Consider the following 19744-nt stretch of genomic DNA (forward strand, 5'->3'; position numbering starts at 1 on the left):
TGACAAAAGTGTGGGGGGATATAGAAAGCTGTGTGTGTGCTTAATAATGTCTTCCCTTTTTCTTTCCAGTTGACTCCTATGTTGCTTTCTATGCTGCCATCCTTTCCTATATATTGTCTCTGTCATAAAACAACATCTTAATTAACTCCTCTGCTGTGGTTGGCCAAAGGCCACCACTATATAAGCACAGAACAAAAACAGTCCTTTCCATCTTGTGCATGTTACTTTTTAGTCTGCTGAGGAACAGGAACTGAAAACACAGAATTTTGAAGAAGCAAGAGCTGGTGGTTAGGCTGGGTAGACTGTAGCCATTAATTCTTTTTTTTAGACTGTAAATGTTCATGATGTGTAGTATGTTTGTGATAGGATTTAATTGTAACTGTTATATTTAAATGAGAAATGTAATAGCTAATTTAAAAAAATAAACCTTCAATTTAGATGGATTTAATTTAAATAAAAAATCGTGTGTGAGTGTGTGTGTGTGTGTGTGTGTGTTGTCACTAGGCAAAATGTATTGATTGTTATGGCTAACTTTTATTTCAGTAATCTTCATCATTTTCAAAGTATTGTATAAACGAAGCATGCAAAACTTTGCAAGTCTCGAGGTACTTGTATTTCTCTTTCCGTCAAAACTGCTGAGTTTCATTGAGCTATCACTGAATATTTGTAAAGACATGAGGGGCACGTGGGCGGAAATGGTTCAGGCTAGAGATGTTAAAATGCAGTGATTTTACTAATGAAGTAGATTTTTTTTTTTAATCAACTGCTCAATGAATCGATAGGGGAAGGCAGCTGGCTCAATCCTGGCTTGCGTAGGGAACAAATCCTGCTGTATCTCTGCAATTTTAAAAGGCAGTAGGAGTCTGACAGCCTGCTCCCCAACTCTTACTGCATTTAAACTGCAGACCTGTAGCGGGGTTTGGTCCTGGTGCGAGCTAGGCTGCCTGGTTAGCTGGCAGCAACCCCTGTCTGCGGAGAGCTAGATGTGCTATTTTGGACTATATTGGATTCTTCTTTTCAGCGAGGACATGGACATTTTACTTCACTAAATCGGAAGGCCAGAAATGGATCATAATAAATTCAAACTTATCTCCTAGTGTAGACATGGTCTAATAGTCCCAAATGCTAGTAATAGTATTCTTGAGGGAGTGAGCAAGACATCCATATTTATCTGTTCCTGTGGTATCTGTTAATTAGTATAAAACTTAAAGAACAACTAATGGTCCTGCAGCACCTTAGAGCCTAACAAATATTTAGATAGTATCATGAGCTTTTGTGAGTACAACCCACTTCTTCAGATAAATTGAGTAAGGCGTCCAGAGGTACAAATCAATAGGGGTATGTCTACACTACCACCCTAGTTCGAACTAGGGTGGTTAATGTAGTCATACGAACTTGCAAATGAAGCCCGGGATTTGAATTTCCCGGGTTTCATTTGCATGTTGCCAGGCGCCGCCATTTTTAAATGTCCGCTAGTGCGGACTCCGTGCCCGCGGCTACACGCAGCACGAACTAGATAGTTCGGATTAGGCTTCTTATTCAGCAGCATTTCTGGCACAAGTTTCCATCCAGAAAATATGTAGAGAGGTGCTGTGGTACTTCAGACACACTTGAATTGCACATTATGCAGTTACCCAACAGGCCAAAGACACTGCTGCCTTTGGTAGAGCAGTGTGTTCCAATCAGTGGATACCTGAACTCTGACCCTGCCACTGAGACTTGGGGCTTGGGGGTCACCTGGTTGAAACTGATGTGAACTAACACTCGAATAAAAAAGGGTACTCACCTTCATGTAACTGTTCTTAGAGATGTGGTGTTAAGGTCTGTTCCAATATCCTTCCACTTTCCCCTTTTTGGCGTCGCAAGCAAGAAGGAACTGAGTGGGTGGAGGGTAGGCACAACCCTATATTGAGGCTATGAAGATTCCACTCCATGGAGGAGCCTGGACCAGCCTGATGGATACCAGCCTGAAAATCTTCCAGCTGCTGTGTACCCACATGCACACAGACCTGATTAGAATAGACATGAACACCACACCTCGAAGAAGAACCGTTAAGAGGAGGTGAGTAACCTTTCTTACAATGATAGAATATCACTTATAGAATACAATGTTTTGGCATGCATGTTTTGGTAAAATGACTCGCAGTCAATGCCCCACAGAGGAAAATTGGATTAAGAGAAATACAGCATACTGAAGAGTACAAAGTAAAATGTACTTTCTCCAGCTAAATGCTCCCCTTTTAGTGAGAGGAACTCTGCTGTTTGTTTGAGTTGAGAAAAGACGTGTTGGGAAATAATGGACTCTCTTCCTAGAAGAAGCCAAAACTATGTTCCTTTTGTAGTGTTTAGTGCTGCTTGTGTCTCCACCCCCAACCTGCAGTGAAACTTATTAATGCATGATTTTCTGTTTAAATGTTGAACCATACAAATGAAAAGTCAATACGCATGAACATGACATGTTAAGGTAATACAGTGTTAACCAATATATGGATCATTTTTCATCGAGGATACTGCTCGAACAATCTGAAATACTAAAGCCATTTTTTAATTAATTTCACAAAAATGTATAGCAGTTTGTCTTTGTAGTCAGAAATGGGATGCTGACGCTTGGAACTGAAACTTCCCACATAATTTATTAAAGTTTCTGTAACACTTCACTCCTGGTCTGAATCTGGGTGAGAGAATGTGTGGGTTTAAATTGAAAGGGGTTCAATAATTGAAAGTCCCATGCTATTTGAATCCTTGTTAACACTTTTGTGACTATATAAGGGAAACTTTAAAATATCAGGGAGTCTATTGCTTTATCTGCTTCAAATGTTGACCACAGCAACCAAGTCTCACGATGATCAATGCATTTCTATGTTGCCCATGTCCCTCATTGGTATTGCTGAGTCAATTGACACGAACGTTCCTAAAGAGCCTTGTGTACTTAAGGTTTCCTTAACTAAAGCAAGAACTCATTATTATATGCTCCAGGTTTTTTTTTTTTTGTTACCTGCAGAGCCAAATATGAATATTTAAGTCCTTGCACCATTTGGACAAGCACCACACACTAACAGCTCTGCGTAGGTACAAATGTCTACCCATGGATGCGGATATCCTCAGATGAACATCCGTATCCACTGATCCAAGAGGCACTGTGGCCAATGGAGAGCAATGTGACTTCCTCACTCTTCAGAGCTAGTGCCCCATGCAAGCAGCTCCTCCTGGCAGTGTGGCTGTACTGTTCCCAGCTATGGCCCAGTGGGGTGGTACAGTCCCAGACAGGAGATATTGCAGGGGAGGCTTGGGTTGGAGATGATATAGTTGCATGGCTGTGAGGACCTGCTGGCATGGGTCACTGGTTCCCAGGAGTGAGGAAAAACCACTCGTATACGTTGTCCACAATGTCTCTTGAGAACGGGGGCCTGCAGATCAGTGGATATCTGCATCATCAGGCAGACATTTATGTGCGTGCAGAGCTCTACATATACTCCTTTGCAGTTTCTGTACTTTATTTCTTGGCATCAGGGGATTTTAGAGCACTTCAAAGTGACAGTGAAGACTATTTTTTGTATAAGGTTGCTTTCTTTCAATGGGAACAAGAGAAATAATAGATTTAATATACAATACTTTTTAAAAACAAATGTTTGAGTATTAGTTACAGAGGTGAATCACAAGAAAAAAAACACATCTGACTCTAAATTGAATGCTTTAATTTTTTAACCTTTTTTTGCAGGTAGATCACAGGATTTAAATAAGTTAACTTGTTCAATACATTTTTATTCTGACTTTTTATTATTCATATAGTGTAGATGTAGTACCTTACTATATTCTTCCCTGTGAAATAGAGGACAAAGTAATGAACATTTTGAGTTAGCGCTGATATAGTCAGAGCAGTCACTTAATTTTTATTCTAAACCAGTCAGTTTTTTTTCTCTGCTTCCTGGAATGATTTTTTCTGTTAGTGGTAATGAAACTTATTTTACCTAAGATAATAAAATTGTTTTTATTCTTGTTATGGAACATGGAAGAAGTATTATTTTTCTAATGCCTCGTCAAATTAATTTTTATTACTATATATTGTAGCATCACATGTTCAGTAATCATCTTAGTTGCTTTGCTAATGAAGCATCTTGAAATTTACAAATTTTATTAATCCAGAGGGTAGTTTTCTGCTGTTAATCTGTTTGCTACTGATAGTTTATAAAAAAAAAACCCATGAAATTTAATTTTAAGTACTCAAGATCCTTGGTTAAAAGGCAGGATACAAGGGCTAAATATAAATATTTGTAGTAGTGGCTAAAGCCTTATAGTAAAGGAGTGCTTCCCTTTTGCTTGATCCATAATAGAACTGAGCAATAATATTCCAGATCAAATGAAAGCCAAAGAATAGGAATGGTTAAGTCCTAAGCATACTGTAAAGACTCTGAAAAGGATCTCACAAGCTCGGTGAGTGGGCAACAAAATGGGAGATGGAATTCAGTGTTGTTAAAAGGAAAGTAAGCACGCTGGAAAATACAATCCCTATTCTATATACAAAATTAGGTGGACTACATTGACTGTTGCCTCAAAAAAAAAAAAAAAAAAAATCTTGGGGCTCACTGGATAGCTCTTTGGAAAAAATATCTGCTCAGTGTGCAGTAGTAATCAAAGTTAGTTAGCAACCATTAGGAAAAGGATAGTTATTATATAAAGACAGTAAGTATAGTCTGGTACATAAATGTGTAGTATGCACACACGGTAAGTATTGCATGTAGTTCTGATTGCCTTAACTCTAAAAAAGGCATTAGAATTGAAAAAGTTACAAAGAAGGGAAACAATAACAATTAGGGGTTAACTGCTTCCTTATTATGGGGAGAGAGAAAGACTGGGACTGTTCAGCTTGGAATAGTGAAAGCTAAGGGTGGAATATGATGATAAGTCTATAAAATGAGGAATTATTTACCTTTTCATAAAAATAACCAGATGGCTGTTGGTGAAATTAATAGGTATTAGGTTTAAAACTAATATTAGGTAGTACTTCTTCATATCACACAAGTCCACTTGTGGAACTTATTACCAGGTGATGTTGCGATGGCCATAAATATAACTGGATTCCAAAAAGAATTACGAGTGTTACCCAAGGTGACCTTTCTCTGGGTGTCACTATGGCGAAGATTTGAAATCCTGAAGGTACTTGAAGGCTCCATTTCTTTCCTTTTAATATAATCTTTCTTAGTACTTACCTTAGAATCCGAATATATTATTAGCATCTATGGAAACTAAGTTGTGGAATTTCAATTCAAAGATTGAGAACATTTATGAAACAAGAATCTGAAATACATACAAAGGATGTCAGAATTCTGTAAGGTAGTATTTTTGCACTCCAAGGCCAAATTCTGGCTTCTTTCAAAGCGCACAGAAATTTCTTGAGGAATCTTAGCAGCAAGTATACACTTACAAATCTCCATGCGCTATAGAGCAACAAAGCAGAATTATCACCTTTGTTTCTATTAGCCAGGGAGTTATCTGGCAAGATAATAATTTCTTTTTAATGTTTTTAAGCTTTGGGAAAGTGCTTGTTTCCTAAGGTTGCCTTAATTTGTAACTTTGGGCCTCCTAAGGTTTCAAAACTCATGTTCTTGTCCATAAAGGTCAGAGAAAAGTCTTGAACTTGGGTCTTCAGCATCCCAGTTTACCACTCTAACTACTTGAATTCTCTGGATTTGATTAAAAATTCCCTCAGGAATCTGAGAGACATTTCCTCTTAAAAGCTTACTTTAAACTGCTATGTTCTGGTTGTGGTTTAACCTGAAAGTTCCTGACTACATTTAATTTTGAAAGAAGCAATGTGGCTGAGTGGATGATACTTAAATTTGTTCTTCTAGCAACCTGGGTGGTTTGTTGGCATTTCTGGGAGAGGTGATTGTGCAGCCTCTTGGTTAGCATATGTGTAAAACTGGGCAATGCTGTTAGACTGCTATCTTGGATATTACGCCATGCACAAGGAGAAGGACTCTCAAGTACACAAATATCAATAGCATTAGAGGTGAGATCAGTCTCGTGGCTTATTGGCTTCCTAGCTCTATACTGTACCATGCCATAGATTTCATGATAAATAGCTTCCCACCCACAGAACTCTGTGGTTGAAGAGAACGTGTGAGTCAGCTGAAATGTGGAATGTCTTGCAGAATCTGGCATCATTCAGAACTCAGCCAATATCTGTTTTCAAGTCTGCTCACTTCTCAACAGGAATATTAGAAAAAGCTATGTTGAACAGGACTTTTACTGCTTTAGTGAACTATTGTGTTCAGCCTGCAGTCATTTTGAGTTTTAACTTGTGCTCCTACTACTTACTTCAAGTCTTCATCAAACACATGAAATAACTTGAAAATATGAGCAGAGTTGTCAGTTGCTTTCTCCAACCATTTAATTCAGTCCTTAATGAAATTTCCTTTTGCTTCCCTGTTGCTTCTGTCTTACATGTATACATATCATATCCTTTGTTTAAACTGAGTTTGTAATACAGATTTACAGTTACTATGAATGTGATAATGTTTATGTAGTTCTTCCCAAACATCTGGAGGCAAAAGTTCAAGGTTTGTGCTGATTGTCACCACATTTCATTAACTGCAATCCTTTTTTAAATGGAACTTCCCCCCCCCCCCCAAGGGATACCTTCACACAGGATTAGTCACTGCTAGAGAAACTCATTTAAATTTAAGGCTAAAATTTAACTTCAAAGTGAATGAGCCAAGATGGAGCTGGTACATTGGACAAGGTTGCATATCGGAAGGCTTCGGCAGAAATGAGTTCAGGAACACAATGAAGGGTATCTGGTAAACAGGCAATTGATACTGGATCATTCATATTTTGCACATTTCATTTGATCTAGAATTTAGTAGAGTTTTTCAAGATTATTTGTGCTGAATTTGGGATGGAAAAAATGTACTTAGCTTTTGTCTTTTTTTCTTCTTCTTTTAGTTGGGTTGAAAACTTCGGCCATGAAGGACTGGGATTGTTGCTGGATGTTCTAGAAAGATTGGTTGAAACAAAACTGTAAGGACACTCCATGTAAATCTTGAATTTTTTGCAATATTATAATTAATTGGTAATTACAACTTGAAATGTTTCTATCAATTCAGTCAGGACAGAGTTGTGAAGAGGAGTCAGCATAAGGTTGTACAGTGTTTGAAGGCCTTTATGAATAATAAGGTATGTGATTTATTGTTACTCAATAATTGACTTTATTCATGAGGTAGTCTATGCTACATTATGATTTAGATGTTTAACCTGAGGTGACTTCATTTACATGAATGGTTTTCAAATATTATATATGAAAGAAAACCACTGTTATGTTTTAGCCCCTCATGCCTAGATCTATTAATGTTTGTGGTTTGCACTGTAAATATTTTGATTTGAGATAAAATCTGTGAATCTTAACTAAACATAGTAAGTTCAAGTTGCTTAAATGATTATTTTAATATGGAAAATATTATTTCAGTATCCAACTTAGATTTATTTTTCTTCTGTTATGTGGAAGGAGTCTTTGCAATTGAACACATTTTTGATGGTTTCTCCCATATTGTATTTCATTCTTCAGTGTGAAGCTGATTATCTGTACAACATGTTTAGCCAGTCGTTCAGTGGTTTGATTTGTAGATTGATTTTAAACCTCAATAATTTGAAGACCTCATTTAATTTCTTGAACAGTGTATATGGTTTTAGAGTTTAAGTATATAGCCTCATCACCTTTAGTAGTTTTAATATAAAGTCTAATTACCACTAAATTTTCTTGAAGAAATAAACAATACAAATTAACCTAAGAGGCTCCTGAAATCATAATGGTCCATTAAGTATTATCATAATTCAAACTCTTAAATTCTAAGCTTCTGTTGTTTTGCATTGCTGTATCATTATCCACCAGTTACTCTTTTTTGATTAGTATAAGCGTTCCCTTTGCCCATCGCTATGAACAGCTCTTCCGACATCTTTCTAATGATATTTCACATTGGTACCATTTGTTTTTCATGAAGGCTTTTGCACGTCTCTCAGATTTCTGGTTTTTTTTTTTTTTTTTTTTTTTTTTGTCAAGCATGCAAAATAGTCCTACTGAACTCCAGGCACTCCAATTATATTGATATATCTTAATACTACTCATTCTGCTTCCAGCAATATCTTCTCATTCACAGGCCACAGCTCAGCTTTTTCTTGGAAATGCAGGAAGAAAGACAAATCACATGGGATCTGTTTAGCTAGACCAGATCAACCCAATTAAGAACTGTTCAGCAATAATTTGTGCGGTGGAGGTTATTTTTCCTATTTCAATCTGGTGAATATAATAGAGGTCTGCAGTCAACCTCTGATCCCAGCACATGACGGGGACTTCATTCCCCTACACTCCTGTGAGTGTTAAGCAGATTTGGGCAGGGGAAGGGGTTGCGTCCTTGCTGTAAAATGTGTCCTTGATACCAAATCCTGTTCCTCAGTTGATTTAAAGGATAACTTTTTGAAATTCACCTCCAATTCCTTTTTATTAGGGAATCAGATACTTGTGAAGGTAAGACCATCTTTTGCTCTTTGGGAGAGCTTACTATATTGAGTTACATTCCCTTGGCCAAAAGGATAAATTATGTAATTATGTAAATCCTTGTGGTAGGGTGACAACAATTCCTCCAGGAATTAAGAAAAGTGGCTGGTGATCATCCTAATTCATTTAAGAGCTACTACCACATATAGAGGCATGCGTATACAGAGATCAACAGACAAAGAAAGGATTGACTCAACAACTTGAGTTTACTATGTTTAGTTAGGGTTCACAGATTTTAATTTGAATCAAAATATTTGGTGTGCGTGTATGGTGCAGCCCAACTCAGTCCCAGTAAAAGGACAGCACCCTCTGCCCACAGGGGGCCTCACCACTCATTCTTCCTATAAAGGGTTGGGTGGACTTGAACCTAATGATACTAAAGAAATCTGATAAGTGACCTCATGCACAAAGGACCTTTTATTAATTTTTGCTTTCTCCGTACTACTTTCACCTTAATTGTATTAAAAGGGTTATAATAACTTCTGCTGGCAATTACAATTGCCTTTGAAGAGCAAAACACAGATGCTGGCGTGTTCAGTCAGTTGAGTGCTGGGAATATCAGAATGTAGACAGGCAGCTGTGCAGCATGAAAAAAAAAACCTGAGCAGGGAGAAACACACTTGTATCTCTAACGGAAAGAGATGATGGCTGAGGAGCCTAGAGCAGGTGCTCTCGGTGGATCTCAGAAGAGGGAATATAGCGGTGTTGTCCTGAACTGTTGTATTCTATCAAACTAATACCTACAGGCTGTGTCTAGACTGGCAAGTTTTTCCGGAAAATGGTCTGCTTTTCTGGAAAAACTTGCCAGCTGTCTACACTGGCCGCTTGAATTTCCGGAAAAGCACTGACGATCTCATGTAAAATCATCAGTGCTTTTCTGGAAAAACTATGCTGCTCCCGTTTGGGCAAAAGTCTTTTTCCGAAAGACTTTTGCGCAAAAGGGCCAGTGTAGACAGCATAGTTCTGTTTTCCGCAAAAAAAGCCCCGATTGCGAAAAAGGTGATCGGGCTTTTTTTGCGGAAAACTGCGTCTAGATTGGCCATGGACGCTTTTCTGCAAAAGTGCTTTTGCGGAAAAGCATCCTGCCAATCTAGACGCGTTTTTTCTGAAAATGCTTTTAACGGAAAACTTTTCCGTTAAGCATTTTTGGAAATTCATGCCAGTGTAGATATAGCCACAGTGTATCAGGAGGCACTAGCAATTAGCATAGTTGTCTCCCCAACCTACAGTTGAGTTTCTTCATAATTAACTATTTCTTCCTGACATTGGCCAAAAACCTATCCAGTGCTTGGTTACCCAAGGACTGGCTGTTTCAGGATGTGTACCCCATCTTCACTGAACTCAGATATGACTTTTTTACTGATCCTCACTATGTGTACAAATTTAGCCATCTCCCAGTCCATGCATATTTTAGCCATATCAATCCATGAAGCCTTTGGGTCTCTTGATAGTATCCGCCCCTGCAGCATTTCAGGCAGGTTTACAGGTACGCTGGGAAAAAGGTCCTTGTTTCCCCCTTACTCCCTATGCTAATGTTGCTTAAGGAATCCCAAATCTTTACAACTAAATTTATAATAATCCTTTAATATGATTTCTTTTTGGCTGCCGGAGAGCGTGAGAAGAGCATCAGGATGCTCTTTCCCTGGCAGCTCAGAATCACCTTACCACTGAGGCCCAGACACAAACCTCTAGACTAACTGGTCCTGCCTGGTTTACAAGTGCTGAATACTTTGCCTACCAATCCAAATAGCAACTCTTATAATCTGTTCATTTGCTCCATGACATTGGATAAACATAAGAAAGTTAATACACTAGCACCACTGATTTTTTCCTTTTTCCATCCTGAGTCATATATATGACTTATACATTCAAAAGCCACTGCCTAAGAACCCGTATCCCCGAGTCCTACTTGATTATTGTTACCATGTAGAAGTTGTTGCCTTGATCTAGAAAGTATGGGACCCAAATTAACCAGGAGAAGATTGCAACTGTGCCATGAAGTCTGCCGGAAGCTGGAATTGAATGTAGTAACCCTTACAATGAAGGAAATAATGGTCATGACCAGCTAGCCTCAGTTGTGTATAAGTTCTTACTGCTGCTCCCAGGATAATTGATTTTTCCCCGCCCTTGTGCAATAATATGGGCTCTCTTTGTCTGTGATGTTTCAAGATCAAGGTGACTGATCATTTGCCCTCCTGTAAATCACTCATCTCCGATGCCTCATTGGAAATAACTCCTTATAAACAGCTTAGTTCTTGGTTTCTAAATACTCCAAAAGTGCCACTAGGAATGTAGATTTAAAGATGTGTCGTGTGTATTGACTTAGCTATTGAGGAATTCCGACCACACCCCAAAATATCTGAATAATGATGGTTCGTTGGCGGAATGACTGGCGTGGCAAAGGGGTCACACTGAGATGGTTGTTAGGGTGAACTGCAAAGACTGAGGAAGACAATTCCCCAAACTGGTACTTATGCTATTGCTTAGATTGACAAAGCCACTAACGAACAGCTTCTGCAATATATTACTGATCACTGACAAGTCCAAAATACAGCTCCCTTAGAGCAACCTAAGACAGCCAAGTCAAATATGATGAGGAATACTGAGGAACTTGTCCATCATATAAAAGCTGTACAGATCCCAAAAGATCAGACACCTTACCCTCCAGGACAATAAATATTTCCCATTTTATCCAAATACATGCATATAACCAATTTTTATAAACTTATCTAAACTGTATTTAAAAGAGAGATCATTATACCTACAGATATGAATAGAGTTGTTAGATCAGTTTCATAGTAGAGATAGTGAACTTCAGTGCTGCAAAAAGCCCTTGCAGAATGAGGTTACAGTCCTAAAAGTATTCCAATAATTCACTAAATGGATTAAAATAAGGCAGTTCCCTAACTCCTGCTATTTACAGGTTCTTTATTCTGTGCTTCAAAGATTAATGAAGACAGTGATATCACTAGATTCAGTTAGATTTAAATGTTAATATCAGTGATTCTCTGTTAGCTTTTTTTAACATGTTTTATCAGTTTGTTTAATGTTAATATCTCCTTTTGATCTCTGAATTTAGAAACTGTGTGGTTACATGATCATGAGACTGTGGCTGTGTCAAAAACCTTACTAAATGAAGATGCGTTGTGCCTACTGCTTTTGTATAGCCCTTTCTGATTTTTGTTCCTGTATGCTTGCTCCATTCTTTGGTATTAATTCATAGCAATTTGTCCAAATTTCCACTTTTTGTAGGATTCCTTATTCATTTTTCAGGGCATTGTAGGGCCTGCAAGCCTTGTGTTATGTAGGTTATAGCCCGTAGCAGCTCGAGTGCCTTCACATTTACATGGAAGTTGGATTGTTTGTCTTCCTAAGATTGTCAAGTGGTCTTTGATTTATTTTCAGATGCTCAGAAATAACATTCCTAAGCAAATTTTGCTTTGGGCCTTTTAATGTTTCATTCAACTTTTCAATTATTCTTGACTGAGAAAATTGCTTGGAAACACCATATTTCCATATTAAAAATAATTAACAGTTGGAAAATTGTACTATTATATTGTAACCATGGTTTATGCTTGTTGCTAAATACTTGTACCATCCTACAGAGACTTAAATTGATATTCAGTAACCTGACCACACAACAAATTATAAGATCTACTGGAATATTGTGTGCTGCGTTCAGAGCGTTTCTGGGAATACTTAAAATTCTTAACAACTGAAGGCCAACTGATTAAATTAAATTTCTAATTAAAATCCTCAGCAAATCTGAGATGTATGATTGTTGTTATGCTATCTATGAATAAGTGTTTTCTGTGGGATCACCCAGATTCGATTTTTCCGTTGATGTAGTTGAATGTCAATTATTCTGCTTAAAAATACTTTTCTTTTACTACTGAAAAAGGAAAAGGTTGAAGTGAAATATAACTTGGAAGACAATACATACTAAATCATATTCTGCTACATCTGTTTACAATTTTATTTCTTTTTTCAAAAGTTTGATTAAAATTGTGACAATTTTTTTAGATGAATTTTTATTTTACTGTAGTATGGGTTGGAAAGAATAATGGGAGAAGAAAGGAGTCTAACATTACTGGCCAGAGCAATTGATCCCAGACTGTCTAACATGATGACTGATGTTGTTAAACTCCTATCTGCAATATGCATTGTTGGAGAGGAAAACATGTAAGTGTTGTATTCAATTTACCAGAGTTTTATACCCTTTTATAACTTGTACATAATCATTATCTGTTGAATAAGTTAACTACTTAATCATCAGTTTTTAGAAAAATGTTATTGAAAATTTACTGATTTTTTTTTTTAACCAGAAAATAAAAAATCTTTACTGTTATCACCCCTTTGTCATTTATAAGAACCTTAGTGTGGCTTAGTGGGGGTGCTGTCTGCTCTGTAACCTGGTGTCCCCCTGCGCTGTGATGTGATTCCCACTGATGCACCCAAATGTGTATTAACCCATGCAACTAGGCTCAGCCTCCCAGGGAGAGAGACAAAGGGAGGAAGGCAGAGACCAACACCTGGCTGGGCGGTAGGGCCTTGAGGGGAGGCAGTTGCTGTCTGGTGAGCATGGAGAGAACAGGCTAAGATGGGGCTAAGGGTGATGGGCCCTAACCCTAGGGGCCTGAGCCTTCCTGGCCCTGCCCCCGCCCCCGGTAGCCACATCACGTATGTGCTGTGCTGTATTCTGGAAAATCAATAAACCCCTCTCTATGCTACTGGCTGGTGGAGACTGTTCTGGCTGCTATGAGGGTGCACGATCGGGAAACCCCCAACTTGCTGTCACAGAGGTATAAGTTAACATTTTGAAATGTTCTCATCAATTTTCCACGAGGGAAATAAGAAATAATCACATGTTAAAATGGTAGTCTGAAAACTGAATGAATAATGTTTTGCTTTTTAATATGTTGGTTATTGGCTTATATTTCTTAAACAAGTAGATGCGTACACTTTATAAATTTGTGTTAAAATAGGATTATGTATTAGGATTTATGATATCAGGAAACTTTTAGTTTAATTTAATAATTGACATATAAGAAGTAATTTATTAGTAACAATAATATTTACCATAATGGGGGAGGAAGAAGAGGAAGTAGTTCTGGGAGATGGAAAAAGCTCAACCTTCTCACATCATCACCCCATTGCTGTAGGATTTTGTTGTTCGTAAATTTCTTATTAGGTGTAAACTAAGATAAAAGTTTCCTTGTAACAAAAATGACATTTGAACACAAAATTACAATGTGTATTGTATAGCCCTACTTCTTTTTAAGGAATTTTACACACCAAACAGATGTGTGTTTTTTTTTTTTTAAAGGCGGGGGGAGGGGGAAGTGTCTGTGAGGAATAATACTTTTTGTCCCATAAATCAAAGTGTTTAAATTTCCTATAGCCTTGAAAAAATTTTGGAAGCTGTAACAGCAGCAGCAGAAGAAAGGAATGTTGACAGATTCTCTCCTATTGTAGAAGGCCTCCAGGATAACTCAGTACAGCTTCAAGTAAGTATTGTTTCTTCTATGATATTTTTTACAGTAAAACAAAAATGAAATAAGTGTATTGAATGCTTATTTTCTCATTAGACTGAAATGGAAGCTACCCAGATTAGATCATGTTCTGAAATGAGTTGTATGTAATTTAAGGAATGTAGATTATTGCTGAAGCAATTTTTACAGGTAAACTATTGTTGAAGCAAAGACTTCACTCAGTTTACGTGGCTAAACAGACAGTTTTATTGGCCAATAAAAGCAAAATGAGCCAAACGTGGTCCCAGCAGAGCCGGGCCCAGTGAGGCTGGCTAATACAATTAATCCTAGTATTTTATACCCCTTAACCAAACAATTCTGACATCAGGGGAAGAAATCAAAGCGTACTTCAAAGAGGAATTATCAGCAGAGAAAGAAACGGGTTGAGAGGGTATTCAAGCTTCAGCTCAAAATAGTTCATTAACATATTCCAACAGCGTATCCTTCTGGCCTCTCCCCACCTAGGTGAAGGCCAGTTCACTCCCTCTAGTATATGTGTAGAGACAAGAAACTGAAATGGCTTTTGTTATACAGTGTGACCCAATATTCAATGGTTTCTACACTATCTAGCTTGTCACTTGCAGACTGTTCCCATGCTTTATTGGGTCACAGATAAGCATGGCAAATTCAGAATGAACTGCTGAGTAATAGAGCAGTATCACCTTAGAACTTGTGGTTCTTTGAGTGATGTCTCTGTGGGTTCTCCATTGTTGGTGTCGGGCTCATCCTGGTGCTGCAGATGAGAGACTTTTTCTAGCTGTGTTCAGTCGGGCCACACATGTGCCAGAGTGGTGCGTGCTGTTTACACCTTTGGAGTTTGCGCACGTGGCCCGACTCACCTCAGTTCCTTCTTGACCACCCTAGGTCCTAGGTGAAGCGCAATCCCTCCTGTTCTCTTCAGTTCTCTGTGGATAGGAATTGAATTTGTAATTAATTTATAAGTGTTAGTCCTTTGTTAAATTTATAGTTAGTAATAGTTTAAAAAAAAGGTTGTAAATAGTTAAGGTGCAACTCCTGAGGGGCAGTGCATCACTAGCCTCAATGGCTGTGGTCCTCAGAACTCTACTTGGTTTAAAAAAAAAAAAAAAAGGAAGAGTCAAGAAGAAAAATCTAGTAGAACAAATGGAAAAAGAGAGAGAGGATAAATTGATGATACTTGAAAATTCTGAGAGAATGAGACCTGCTGGGCATATAGCTACTGGTGTGCCTGTGCGGGGTGGGGGGTAGGGAAGGGGAGAAGGGGGAGAGCTGAGAAACAGTGAATTGCTGGATCTCCTGGTTTTAAGAAGTGTGAAAAGTGCCACAACCCTATCCCCACTTCAGACGGCCGTGTGTCTTATATTTGTTGCCTGGGGAAAGCACATGTCCCCCAGAAGTGCATCCATTGCTGAAGCCTTAAAGCCACAGCTTGTAAGGATTGGGAGCTCCGGCTACGTATGATGCTCTTCGATAAAGTGCTTGAACCTCAGAAAAACAGGGATGACACCAATCAGTCTGAGTCTGCCAACAAACAGAAGAAAACCTTGAGCCCTCCCTCACGTGAGCCCTTGTTCCAAAGAAGGGCCTCTGGAGCCTGCTCCCTAACCCCAAGGGTTGGTATGGGAGACAAACCAGGCACCGTACATCCCCGTGTTATGTTGGTGATGGACCCGAAATCTGAGCAAACTATGGCACCGGCTACTGTGGCACCGAAAAGGCCTACTGCCGTTAAACAGGATAAGACTTGAGCAATGGTGCTACTGCTGCTACCAACCAAGACTTCAGTGCCCACAAAGGCTAGATCTAAATCAGTTAAACGAGTGCTGTGCACTCCGAGTCTGGAGTCTGTCATCACCACTAGCATTGATGCCATCTCCATCTGCACATGCTCTTTGACACGGCAGGAACCTGTGCTGAGCTGTTGTCAGCCTGTGGCGCACAGGCAGGGATATGATGTATCTGTTCTATATGAAACAACTGTGTGAGATGTAGATCCTCATATGCTTCTTCCTTGGGACACCAATCCCGATTCCCTTTCTCAGTTCATGGCTCTCTTCCTCCACCATGGTTCCAGTACTTTGACACTATAGTGACTACAAACGGGGTCGGTGAAGTGTACTTGTCGCAACACTCTTCTTCAACCAGAGCGCATTTATCCTATGATAGACACTGGCCATGCTACACTTGCCATCCTTTTGGGCATCCTGACTGGTCTTATCACCCACATTACCCAACTCACTTGTCTATATACCATCATTGGGTACCCACACGGCATCAGTCTAGAGCACTGTAAACACTGCCCCACAGGTCAATAACTCGCTCGTGTCCTACACTTTCCCTTTCCCAATGGTGGATCTGGACACAGAGGAGGCACAGATTATTGATAAACGTGATGCAGACCAACCTGATGTATTACCAACTGCCACATTGTCCTTATCGCCCGGTGAGGTGGTTATTCCCTATGACCTGAAGCAATTCCAGGACTTGTTCAAAAGAGTTGCAACCAGCCACGACGTAGTATTATCAGAGGTGCCCGAAAAACAACACCGGCTTTTGAAGAATCTTCATCCTTCAACTAAGTCAAGGATTGCACTACCTATAAACAAGTCAATTAGGGAAGTAGTGGACGAGGTCTGGCAGGCACCAGCCACAGCCCTGCCAACCAACAAGAGGTGAGACCAAACAAATTATGTCTCCTCTAAAGGTGTGGACTTTTTATGCCTTCATCCACCACCAAATTTTCTGGTGGTTGATGCAGCATACCACAGATCTAAGACCCCACAATAAAGAGCTGCCACTCAGGACAAGGCTCATAACGCTTACCGTAATTTAGTGAATATAACCCCCGGGCTGTATTCATTTTTACAAACCCTGCACCCCCCCGCCCCTTCCCGCAGGGTATACTTGGGTGTGCGGGGTATACAGAATTTTTTTTACTCACCAGGTGGTGAGCTCTCTGTCGCCTCTCCTATGGCTGCGCAGCAGCCAGCCTCCGGACAGGGGAGCATTCACTCTCTGGTTCTTGAGAAGATGCAGGAAAGAGCAGGGGAGCACTCATCCCCCGGTTCCTGGCCTCCAGCCTCTTGGCGGGAAAGCGCTCACCCCCCGGTTTCTGTGCAGCCACAGGAAGGGGCGGGGGAGTGCTCATTCCCCTGTCCCTTGTTGCTGCTGCGTAGGAACCGGGTGGTGAGCACTCTCCCGCCTGAAGGCTGGTGGGTCCTGCCCCTTCCTGTGGCTGTGGAAGTACCTGTGGGATGAGCGCTCCCCTGCCCGGAGGCTGGTGGCTGCGCTGGAACCTGGGGCGGTCAGTGGCTGATCCCCCCCTCCTCCCCCTTTTCCCTCCTCACTGTAAATATACCCCTGGCTCAGAAAAGTCTTGTATACCTCATGGATTATATTCATGTGTGTGGTATACAAGATTTTTTTTTTACTCAAATAGAAAAAACCGTGGGGTATATTCGGGTGCGGGTTATGTTTGGTAAATTATGGTAGATCTGTTGGGCAGGAAAAGTATTCTTCTTTGAGTGGCCCCGTGGGTGCTCTTCTCCAGGTGTCGGGTCCCGTCCCGGCACCGTGAATCGGAGAGCTATCAGAGCCATGGTCCGCCGGATCGCGCATGCATGGATGCCAGAGGCGGTGTTCGTGCCTTAGATGTGTTGCACGTGGTCCGGCTTGCTCAGTTCCTCTCAGCTGCCCTCGGCCATGGACGAGGGCTCCTGCTTGTCAGTTTGACTTCTCAACAGCTTTTTCAAAGAAGCCTTCACATTTGTAAATAGTTCAGAGCCTGATTAGTTATTTAGTTCTTGTTGATTTCTAGTTTAAAAAAAAAATAAGGAAAGTTTCCCTCAGACCGCGACAATCTGTGTGTGTAAAAAAAAAAAAAAGGGAGGGGGGAGGGGCACGGGGGGGGACTGAATCTCGCAACAAGTTAAGGGAACAAGTGGAGGAGAGACTACTCAATTTCTCCCTCCCCCCTAATTCAGCATGCCCCGGTTTTAAAAAATTGCTCTGTCTGCCGGGAGCCTATGCCTATGCCGGTGTCGGACGGATATGATTCTTGTGTGCCTGGGTGAGACGCATGTCCCCCAGAAGTGCACTCACTGCAGCAAGTTAACGGCGAGGCCTCATAGGGATCGAGACTTGCGCCTCAAACTCATCCTTTATGGCAAGGCACTGGAGTCCAATGCTGTACCTGCCTCTGGCATAGCAGCCCAGAAACGGCGGGCAACGTCTCCTGGGACGACCATTAATGAGAAAGCTAAGGCGTCCCCAGTGCGATCCTTGCCTGCCACCACCAAAGTGAAATGCCTTGACAAATCATCAGGGGCACCTGCCCCAGGGCATCAATGGGCTCCTAGGGCGAGGAGATTGCCTGAGCCAGGACTACAAGTGGCAGCGGCACCGGTTCCGGCAATAGCTCAGAATCCGGCATCAGTGGGAGCCCGCATGCTGGCACCTCCAATGGCTGCTTTAACGGCACTGGCTGGGGCACTTTTAAACCCCCTGGTGCTGAGCCGGCAAATGTCCCAAGCGGCACTGCAGGCATACTCTGATCTGCCGGCACTGAGCTTCTTCTCGGCACCGCCAACACAGCCCCCATATGGGGCTCCATTGGCACCGCAGCCAGGTTCAGCCCCGAGCTTTCCACCAACTTCACTGTCTTGTAAAGCTGTGGAGAAAAATCTACAGGGCATTATCCCCGTCGCCTACCTTCTCCCCAGGACCGTGTCCTTCTCTACCCAGATACCGACGGCACCGGGACTATAGCATCTAGCCTTCTTACTTACTAGCTCCGGATGAGGCAGTGATTCCAGAAGACGCCCCTCCCTTGGATGACCTGAAGTAGTTCCAGGATCTGTTCAAGAGAGTTGTGAACGCACAGGAGATACAATTAACGGACGTACCAGTAAAGAAACATAATCTTTTGGAGAATTTACGGCAACAACAGCAGGCAAAGATCACCCTTTCTGTTGATGAGACCATCATGGAAGTGGCAGATGAAATATGGCAGACCCCTTCTTCAGCTGCCCCAACTAGTAAGAGGATTGATAGGAAGTATTTTGTACCTGCTAAAGGACTGGATTTCCTTTTCAACCACCCTCAACCCAATTCCCTTGTTGTTGATGCTGTACAACGTAGAGCTAAAGCTCCCCAATATAAAAAGCCATTCCAAGACAAGGATAATAAGAAAATGGACGTTTTTGGAAGAAAGGTTTACTCTTCGCCTACGTTATTGTTACGAATCACAAACTATATGGCCCACTTTTCTAACCACAATTTTGATAATTACTCAAAGTTTATAGAGCTACTACAGTATCTCCCTGATAACAAGAAACCTTTGCTGAAGGCCATAGTCTGAGAGGGATATATAGCCTGTAATACTACTTAGCAGATGGCCATGGATGTGGTCGACACGGCTGCACGGGCCACGGCTACGGAGGTCGCAGTGAGACGGTCTTCCTGGTTATCATCTGCAGGAACCCCGCAGGAGCTTCAAAATAAAGTTGAAGACCTACCCTTTGATAAGCAAAAGCTCTTCGCTAGTAACACCAAAGTTCTCCATTCTGGCAAAGACTCCCGTATTACTTTACGTACCTTGGGAATGTACACACCTTCCTATAAGGGTAAGCGCTCCTACCCTTACCAACAAAGGTACGATTACGCGTTCAATAAAAGTCAACTG

At 40.8% G+C, this 19744-nt stretch overlaps 1 protein-coding gene across 3 annotated transcripts in view; it reads left to right on the top strand.

Annotated features, from left to right (window-relative positions):
- DIAPH3 (diaphanous related formin 3) overlaps positions 1-19744 on the top strand; it is a 456179-nt gene that overhangs the window by 54942 nt on the left and 381493 nt on the right. For all 3 annotated transcript variants that reach the window (XM_075918922.1, XM_006113561.4, XM_075918921.1), the window contains 4 exons: positions 6946-7020; positions 7107-7176; positions 12597-12733; positions 13953-14058. In XM_075918922.1, the coding sequence (XP_075775037.1) occupies positions 6946-7020; positions 7107-7176; positions 12597-12733; positions 13953-14058 (388 nt within the window). The remainder of the gene's footprint in view (positions 1-6945; positions 7021-7106; positions 7177-12596; positions 12734-13952; positions 14059-19744) is intronic.

The sequence above is a fragment of the Pelodiscus sinensis genome, chromosome 1, assembly GCF_049634645.1.
Source record: "Pelodiscus sinensis isolate JC-2024 chromosome 1, ASM4963464v1, whole genome shotgun sequence".
Taxonomy (NCBI): Eukaryota; Metazoa; Chordata; order Testudines; family Trionychidae; genus Pelodiscus; species Pelodiscus sinensis.